We start from the raw sequence: 9,162 nt of genomic DNA on the forward strand, positions 1-9,162 counted from the left end.
ATTCTAAACCATATGCAAAACTTTTTATATCCACATTGATTTTGTCATTCCGTTTGTAACACATCGAAATATTGGTCATAAAAGTGTATGTATTCTGTTTCGTTATTTCATTCTAAGACGATTTAGCCATGTCCCTCCTCCCATTCATCTCTCTGCTGAATGCACTAAAGGGTTCGTATAAAGAGAGGTAAGGAGATGAAATTTGACACAAATATAGGTTTGGTATTGAAAATAAGCAATATAATTACACGTTTTCATATAACCCGATACAAGTCGGGACAGTTTTGACAGTCATAATTGGAATTCTACATAAACAAGTCTTATTTGAACTTAAATCCCTTGAACAAAATTTTTTAAGATCGGTTCACAGTTGACCCTATTCCTCATAAAAGCCTAAATATCTCTACTTACTTTTGTGAGATTCAGTCCATAATTGACCCTACACCCACATATAAGGTCTCTTTCAGAAAATTACTTTAACGCTTATGACTGGCTCAAAAATAAGAGTACATCAATGAAATTCGACATAAACAAGTTTTGTATGATTCGAAATCTCTCTCCTAACTTTTATGAGGATCGTTCTATATTTTTACGAGGTATTTTATACAGGAACGGTACTATTTATACCCTACACCACTTATTGGGGACTGTTTATTGGGTTTTTGCTGATATTTGTAACACACAATAATATTGGTCCTATATCCAGCTTAAAGTATATCAATCGGTTCAGAATCATTTTCTAAATCGATTTAGCTATGTCAGTCCGTCCATGTAAACCTTGAAATCAAACTACAGTTCGCAGTTTAGATAATTAATTGATAATTCAATGATGTTTGGTACATGATCTTCTATTGTCTCAGGGACGAAGCCTATTGAAAATGGTTAATATCAAACTATTAATCAAACTAGCCTCATACAACTGAACTCCTCGAATAGGGCTTGCAAACCTTGTAATCAAACTACACGTCGCAACTTCAATGAAATTTGGTAGCCTGTTAGAATGTTTAATATCGGTTCACTATTTCTACAATATGTGGACCTGTCTTGAAGACATGATGTGATGGAGAAATTGAGAGACATTTTTGCAAATTTTGTTATATATTTGGGAATTTCAGAGGGTAGTATCGGATTTAGCGCAATTCTGAAGATGTGGACCGAGTAATCATGCTCTACATACTCTTGTCATAAAAAATATATCTCGTTTTTGTATATCCCGCTTTAATGAAGTAAAAGTTATGTAATGCTCAGAACTCATCTTTTCTTAAAGAATTCCAACTGCAATAACCCATAATTTTTTTGGTCTTGACCACATATAGACCAATGTAAAACAATTTAGCTCCTATTTGGGAATATAAAGTCATAGTATTAAATTAAATATTAATTTTATTTTTAAACATAATCGATTTAATACTAAATAAACTTAAATCTTTTTACACCCTTTTATATACAGCTTCTAACTCTTTCCCTTTTCCAACTTCAACCCATTCACGCTTACAAAAGGTTTTCAATTCTAATAATAAACATAAATGTTTGACAATTTCGAAATAAAAAGATTATTGTTATTGCGCAAAAACTGGCAAATTATTTACGCATTTTAGATTATTTTCCAAAATTGAAATTACCTTTTGCCAACGAACAAACACAAACACATGCAATAACGTGCCAACAAGGGACGAAGCCCACAACTTTAAACGAACATTGAAAACACCCGCTGTTTGAACAATGATGTTTAAATCAACGCATTATTATAATGTGTTCAATACAATGAAAAGGACAACAACAAAAACGATAATTTTCATATGAAAACACACATGTAGGCTCACACCATTATCCATACAAATTCATAGACTTAAAACATGGCAAAAATTATGCAGGAAGGTAACAATTTCCACCTTTTCTTTTTTATCGTTAGTCTCGGAGTGGTGGCCATAAAAGCAGTAAAATGATTACAATTCAATGACTATTTGCTGCTAACACAGAGTAAAATTTTAAGCAAATTTATCAAACAACATGAATGTTTTAAATTTCGTTGGTTAACTTGATCTAAAAAGGGTGAGTGGCATGTAGTCCAGTCGACAAGTCACATGTTTTTGCGACACCGGACAAGGTAACATTTTTCAGGTTTTACATGAAAGGGTTTTATAAATGATTTGTAGCACAACAAGAAGCTGTGACGACTATGATGCTTGTTTTTGTGTTTCTGTTGAGATAAGCCAAATATTATTTTTGTTTCTTGATTTTTGGTTGAATTAAACTACCCTCTAGTAGATTTTTTGCACAGAGTTTATTCTTTACATTATCACTGCCTGACGTCATGCATTTGGTTTTTGTTTGTGTAAAGCTTTGTATTAAAAAGTAACTCACTATGACATTCGTTTAGTTGCAGATTTTTGCTACAGAAATCACAAGGATTAGTTACACCTTTTGATTTTCTATACATTTTGCCACAAAATCAACCAACAATGACAACGCAATAAAGCTGAATTGTATTGCTGAAGTAAACGACTTTGTATTATTTTAAATATGGGGAATGTAAACTTTTTTTGGATTTGGTAAATGGATCCAATATATCTTAATTCCATATTGCAATATGGAATTAAGATAAAATTTGCTAAAATATAATATATTTTAGAAAAGCTGTTTGACAGATAGATAGATAGAAAGATAGATAGATAGATAGATAGATAGATAGATAGATAGATAGATAGATAGATAGATAGATAGATAGATAGATAGATAGATAGATAGATAGATAGATAGATAGATAGATAGATAGATAGATAGATAGATAGGTAGATAGATAGATAGATTGATAGATACATAGATAGATAGATAGATAGATAGATAGATAGATAGATAGATAGATAGATAGATAGATAGATAGATAGATAGATAGATAGATAGATAGATAGATAGATAGATAGATAGATAGATAGATAGATAGATAACTAATGTTTATATTAGCGGCAGGATTCTCTCGTTGGTTGTTGTGCAGCATTAATAATATGATAAAACTGACTTTTAATTCGGTTTCTCTCAATCCTTTAGAATTTTTTTTTTTTTGATCTTTGCTATATTTTAAAGTGTTCTTATGGTTAATTTCCTTAAATTCATTTCTTACTTTAATATTCATTTTAACATTTAAGAATGAAAAGTTACTGCAAATCCATCTTTCCCACATTTTGCTTTTCCAACGATAATGGATATTTTATGATTGACTTCCTTGTGAACGTACGCCACAAATTACTTAGCAATGGGCTGCTACACTTACTTTTTTCACAACAATCTATGACAAGGTGATGTCACTTTTATATTTGATTTTTAACAGACATCAGCATTTCTAATAAAAACATGCAACAAAATGGTGATTTTTGGCCACGATGACAATCAGGAAATTGCAAGTAGGAAAAAAAATAAATAGAAAATTTTGTATCATGTGGTAGATTAATTGATTTTTAATGGCCACCTAAACAAAACTGATGAAATCTGCAGTTTTGGTTTTTTTTTCTTTTTTTTTATATTTTGGGAAGATAAACCGTTATTTAATGTTTGACATTTGGCCATCTTTTTTTGTGGGTTTTCTTATGTGACGGCAACAAATAATTGGATGTTTTTTTATTTGTTGTGTGTTATAGTTGTTGTAAAAATTATAGCCATTTCGCTAATAAATTGTATTTTATATGGCCCATATTTTTATGACCGAATATACACTTAAAATATTTACCACTACTTAAATGCAACGCAAATGCATGTCACATACTTATTTACATGGATTACACACTCATACACTGTAATATACAAATATCCCAGCAGGTCTTCTAAAAACGGGTATTTCGATTTTAGAAGAAATTATTTGTAAATGCATACCAAAGTGTCTATGTTAATTTGACAACTATCTGTCATTACTTTGACAATGTATGTTATTGAAAAATTTTAAATATTTTGTTGTCATTTTGAAACCAAGCGTGTATAATTAAAAAAAAATTATTTTTTCAGAATGGTGATCGTCATCCCGAATTACAGGAATTGAAATTCTTTAGAAAATTACATATGTACATATGTATATGTATGTGGGTGTGTAAGAAAAAAGAGTTTGTCTATGTTTGATGGGAGGTTCTTAATTTTGTGACCATTTTATTCCTCTTCTTTTTTTCGGTTTGCAAACGCCAAAATAATTTGCATTAAACTTAAATATTTTGCGACAAAATATTGTTTGTAATCCATTAAATATTGCCGTTGTGTTGTTGTTACGATTTTATTAAAATCCATTGGCTTTTAGCAAATGTTTATATGAGTTTTACTCATCTACATATATATATATATTTTTTTGTTTTTGGTATTTTTAGCCGCAGAGGTAATAAAACTTTGTACGAATTTAGCTTTTAGTGCGACTAGCAATTGTTGCAACATTTTATCAATAATCTGATCGTAAAAATGAAAAGAATTTCAAATTTACTATGGACATCATTTTAGAGCAGCGTAAGAAAATAAAAAATATAGCAAATTGTAAAATGTTTTGTCATTTTACAAAAGATTTATCCCGCATTCATAAATAATTAACAAAGTTTTATTAATGGATAAAACATGAATTTAATATAAAAAACTGATTACTAAGCCAAAACATATAATAGAATCTTTATGAATACTGTAGTTAATGTTCCATATATTGAGTAGATTTGTTCTTAAATCTTACTATTATGTTCTGAATTAACTGAAATTTAAAATATAACTTTAAACAAATTTGATTTTGCTTTTTTGCAACACATTTTACATATATTTGTCACTTCGTTGCCGACTTCTAGCCAATGAATATGATATAAACCAGCCGCGGATGCAGCTCGATTTTTTGTGCAACTTTTGTTTTTTCCACTTATTTTCTTTTATAGAATTTTTATATTTTGTATGAAAATTTTTTGGTTTTGGGGGGGGGGGGTGTGTCGGTAATTTCCCTCTTTCCCTAGGATCCGCGCCTGATGTAATTCTGTAACCTGATATCGCCCTCATTGTCGTCTTGTTTTTTTCAATTATTTTCTTTTTACTCATTTTTATATTTTGTATGAAAAGTGTTCGTTTTGTAAATTTTCCCTTTTTTCCTCGTGGATCCGTGCATGATGACAACCTTACTTCTGAAAGAATACTCAGTTAAATCGTTTTTATAATCCAACACGTTTTTAGATTTAATTATGTAACCTAATATCAGCCTCATTGCCTTCTGGCCTTCGGTAAATATATAGTATGTGCCATGGGCGCCATATTTATTCCAAACCAATTAATATTCCGTTACGCTGGTATATTTATATTTCTAGGTACTCAATATAGAACCACAGGCTCTTTTTGTTTCCTAATTTAGAGCCATTGGTGGAACAACGGTATACTGTTTGTATTTGCCCTAATGTTGCCATGCACCTATATGCCTTATTTATCCTATTCTTTATGTGGTTTCTGTACCTTCATTTTCGACCAAGGATTACACATATGTACAGTAAACGTAGAAATGTTTGTCATTCTTGTAACTCGCTTAATAATGCATGTGTAGCGATGAAATACGACATAGAAAATTTCTGTGTTACCCAAAAATATCTCTACAAAATTAAATGAGGATCGGTTCATAACTAAGGTTAGGTCTTCTTTCCGGATTATATAAAATTTGTATATAATTTCCCAAAAAAAATTGTTTCTGTAAGGAAGGACGACCATTTACATCTGTAGTTATATTTTGCTCATTTTGTTCACAAAAGTATTTGTTATCGGTTTTTGATCGGCGTGGTCTTTGAAGTACTAACTACAGGCCCCTATTTTGCCCAGGATCACCTACAACTGTCATTCAAAAACTTAGCTTTCATTGCGATATATTCAAGAGTACAAAAGATATCGAAACTCTCAAACGCATGTAGTTTTTTTTTTTTTTTTTTAAATTATCTTTTAAAGATCAAAAATTTATCGCTCCGCTCCTAAAGGTTCTAAATAAAGTTGAAATATCACGGTCATACTGCTTTGCTAGCTGGGATATTATATTTGACAAATTGTTAAAATAAATCCTAAATTAAAAACAAACAAAGAAAAAATTAAAAAAATTTTTTTACTGAAAACTGCGATCATTCTTTAAAGTCATGAAACCGTAAGTCCTTTTATATATTGCTGCTATAAAATTTAACACGAACTTCTTATATGAACCTCAACCATAAGTCGTCAACAATCTAGTGGAGATGAAAGAAAGAAAAATATCAAAACCTCTATAGAAAACCGACGCAGTAAATCAAAACTATCGGCGCGATCCACCAGTGTGATAGAAGGTGTGTAGACTGATTTTTTATTTAAATAATTAGTATTTCATTTCAAAAGTTTAATAAAAATTAGCTACACGTCGTATGCCTCCCACCAAATATTATAGTCCCGGTGTTGACTATGATGACTTATTGCAAAAGTTTCGTGAAGAATTCAATAAGGCCTGGGATAATCCCAAGCCTTCGCCCGAGAGCGGTCTGGATGGTTATGATGAATTGGCCACGCTGGGAGCAGGTTCTTTTGGTCGCGTGGTAGTCTCTAAATTGTTCGATTTTTATACAAGTTTGAAATAACTGTTATTTTACTACAACAGGTTCTTATTAAACATCGTAATGCGGGCAATTATTATGCGGTAAAAATTCTCGTAAAAGATCAAATAGTTAAAACGAAACAAGTTACCCATGTTCATAATGAGAAGCGTGTGTTGGCCGCCATTAATTTTCCATTCCTTATTAGTTTGGAATTTTCTGCCAAGGATTATGATTACCTATATCTCGGTTTGCCTTTTATCAACGGTGGCGAATTGTTTACTTATCATCGCAAGTAAGTATATCATTTGCTCTCCGTCCTATTCTGTAATTAATATCGTTTGTAGAGTTCGTAAATTTAACGAAAAACAAGCCAGATTTTATGCTGCTCAAGTCTTTATGGGTTTGGAATATATGCACACTATGCATTTGCTATATCGGGATTTAAAACCAGAAAATATTTTACTTGATAAATATGGTTATATCAAAATTACCGATTTCGGTTTTGCCAAAGTAAGTTTATTTTCTATATTTTATATTTCGATATTAAATAGTTATTTTCTGAAAAACAAGAAAGTTGAAACTCGCACTCTTACCTTGTGCGGCACCCCCGAGTATTTGGCCCCCGAAATTATACAATCAAAACCTTATGGCACTAGTGTGGATTGGTGGTCATTTGGCATTTTACTTTATGAATTTGTGGCCGGTAGTTCACCCTTTGCGCCCCATAATCGTGATGTAATGGTAATGTATACAAAAATTTGTGAAGGTACCTATAAAATGCCCGCCTATTTTAGTGCGCCTTTAAAGGATTTAATAGATCATTTGTTGCAAGTGGATTTATCGAAAAGGTAATTGAAATGAGAAACGTTTAGAATTTTACAATAATTATAGATTGGATTTCTTTATATTATATATTATAACAGATATGGAAATTTAATAAATGGTATTAAAGATATAAAAGATCATGCGTGGTTTAAAAATGTCGATTGGTATGCTCTGTTAAATCAAGAAATCCCTCCTCCATATATACCGCGCATTTCTAATGTGGAAGATTTATCAAATTTTGATAAATATCCAGATCCGAAACCTCCACACAAATCGAAAGTTAATCGTCATGCTGATTTGTTTGCCAGTTTTTAATGTGGTTAAAAAAACATGTAATTAATTTCTAATTTCTTATTTAATTTCAATTTAGATAGATTTCCAAATACTTACACATTTTCTTTTCACATTAAATTTTTTAAACATGTGTTTGATTTAGAAATTGTCATTCGATTTATTCCGCCTCTTTTTCATTCTGTCTTGACATGATCATTTAGTGATTTTTTCTTGTGTCTAAAATCTAGATCCCACCAAAATGGGGGAACGATTTTCTTTTGTTCCCACACATAAAGTATGGTTGTTGCTGAACTTTCCTTGTGAAAGCAATAAATTACAAGTTTTATGTTCAGAAATCAAGTATTTTTTTGAAAATGATAAATGTCCCCAATTCTTGAAATTAATTTGATTTTAGAAAACGTTTAATTATGAAGACAAATAAAAAACTCGTATGAAATAAGAAAATGTGATGTACTAGTGTGTGCACGGACCGTGCTGCAGGCCCTTCCTCTGCAGATCTCCTTATGTAATAGGTAATGAGATAGATAGATAGATAGATAGATAGATAGATAGATAGATAGATAGATAGATAGATAGATAGATAGATAGATAGATAGATAGATAGATAGATAGATAGATAGATAGATAGATAGATAGATAGATAGATAGATAGATAGATAGATAGATAGATAGATAGATAGATAGATAGATAGATAGATAGATAGATAGATAGATAGATAGATAGATAGATAGATAGATAGATAGATATATAGATAGATATAGGCGAAGAAACCAAAAAAATTCTAAATCTGATAATCATGTGACGTAAAAAAATATTTGAGTATTGAAACAGATAGTATATATAGGCGAAACTGAAGCGGTTGTCAAACAATTTTTTTCTCTTAAAACTGAAAAAAGAAAAGTTGTACATTTTCTTATTGAAACTTACCTCTGTAGATTTTATATCCTATACCACATTAATGGAGAGTGTATAGGACCGATTATATTATCCTAAAGTATACCAATCGGTTCAGAATCATTTTGTGATTCGATTTAGCTAGGGACAGACTGAAGTCCATATAAATCTTGTAATCACACTACAGACAATTATATTCAAATTTAATGAACATTGGTTCATGATCTTCTATTGTCTCAGAGACGAAGCCTATTGAGAATGGTTTAGATCGGTTCATTATTTAACCTAGCCCCTATACAACTGAACCCCCGAATAGGGCTTTTAAACTTGTAATTTATGACTTGAATTTCATTTAAATGTCCACAATTTTGTCAGCAATAAATGGCTTAAGTATATATAAAATTCAACTTAAATGCTTTATTATAAAACTAAATCTGTTTTTTCTAGCTTGTTTTAATTTAAAATGCATTTGAAAATTATTTTAGATTTCTTACTATTTGAAAACAAAAATTTTCAAATTTGTTTTGAAAATTTCAAGGGTTCTATAAAATTCAAACAATATTTTGCTACTTAGGTCAGCTAAACCTTAGTTTTTCTCCCCACACTTATCAT

General features: G+C 30.6%; 1 protein-coding gene across 2 annotated transcripts; it reads left to right on the top strand.

Moving 5' to 3' along the window:
* Positions 1 to 6,008: 6,008 nt before the first annotated feature.
* On the top strand, positions 6,009 to 7,997 carry LOC111675374 (cAMP-dependent protein kinase catalytic subunit 2). Of its 2 annotated transcripts, none has more exons than XM_046949667.1 (7): positions 6,009 to 6,118; positions 6,187 to 6,293; positions 6,358 to 6,533; positions 6,599 to 6,828; positions 6,881 to 7,046; positions 7,107 to 7,384; positions 7,460 to 7,997. In XM_046949667.1, the coding sequence occupies exons 1-7, from the start codon at positions 6,111 to 6,113 to the stop codon at positions 7,674 to 7,676; spliced, it is 1,182 nt and encodes a 393-aa protein (XP_046805623.1). In that variant the 5' UTR covers positions 6,009 to 6,110; the 3' UTR covers positions 7,677 to 7,997. The 2 variants fall into 2 exon arrangements, with proteins under 2 accessions (XP_046805623.1, XP_023291896.1); XM_023436128.2 differs by having other exon boundaries at positions 6,358 to 6,536; positions 7,460 to 7,993.
* The last annotated feature ends 1,165 nt before the right edge of the window (positions 7,998 to 9,162 follow it).

Source organism: Lucilia cuprina, chromosome 4 (genome assembly GCF_022045245.1).
Source record: "Lucilia cuprina isolate Lc7/37 chromosome 4, ASM2204524v1, whole genome shotgun sequence".
In the NCBI taxonomy this organism is placed as follows: Eukaryota; Metazoa; Arthropoda; class Insecta; order Diptera; family Calliphoridae; genus Lucilia; species Lucilia cuprina.

Excerpts from the sequence above, each read along its gene's own strand:
- LOC111675374 (XM_023436128.2), top strand. Across the intron at positions 7,047-7,106 it reads CCGATTTCGGTTTTGCCAAA|AAAGTTGAAACTCGCACTCT; the intron begins GTAAGTTTATTT and ends CTGAAAAACAAG. Across the intron at positions 7,385-7,459 it reads CAAGTGGATTTATCGAAAAG|ATATGGAAATTTAATAAATG; the intron begins GTAATTGAAATG and ends ATATTATAACAG.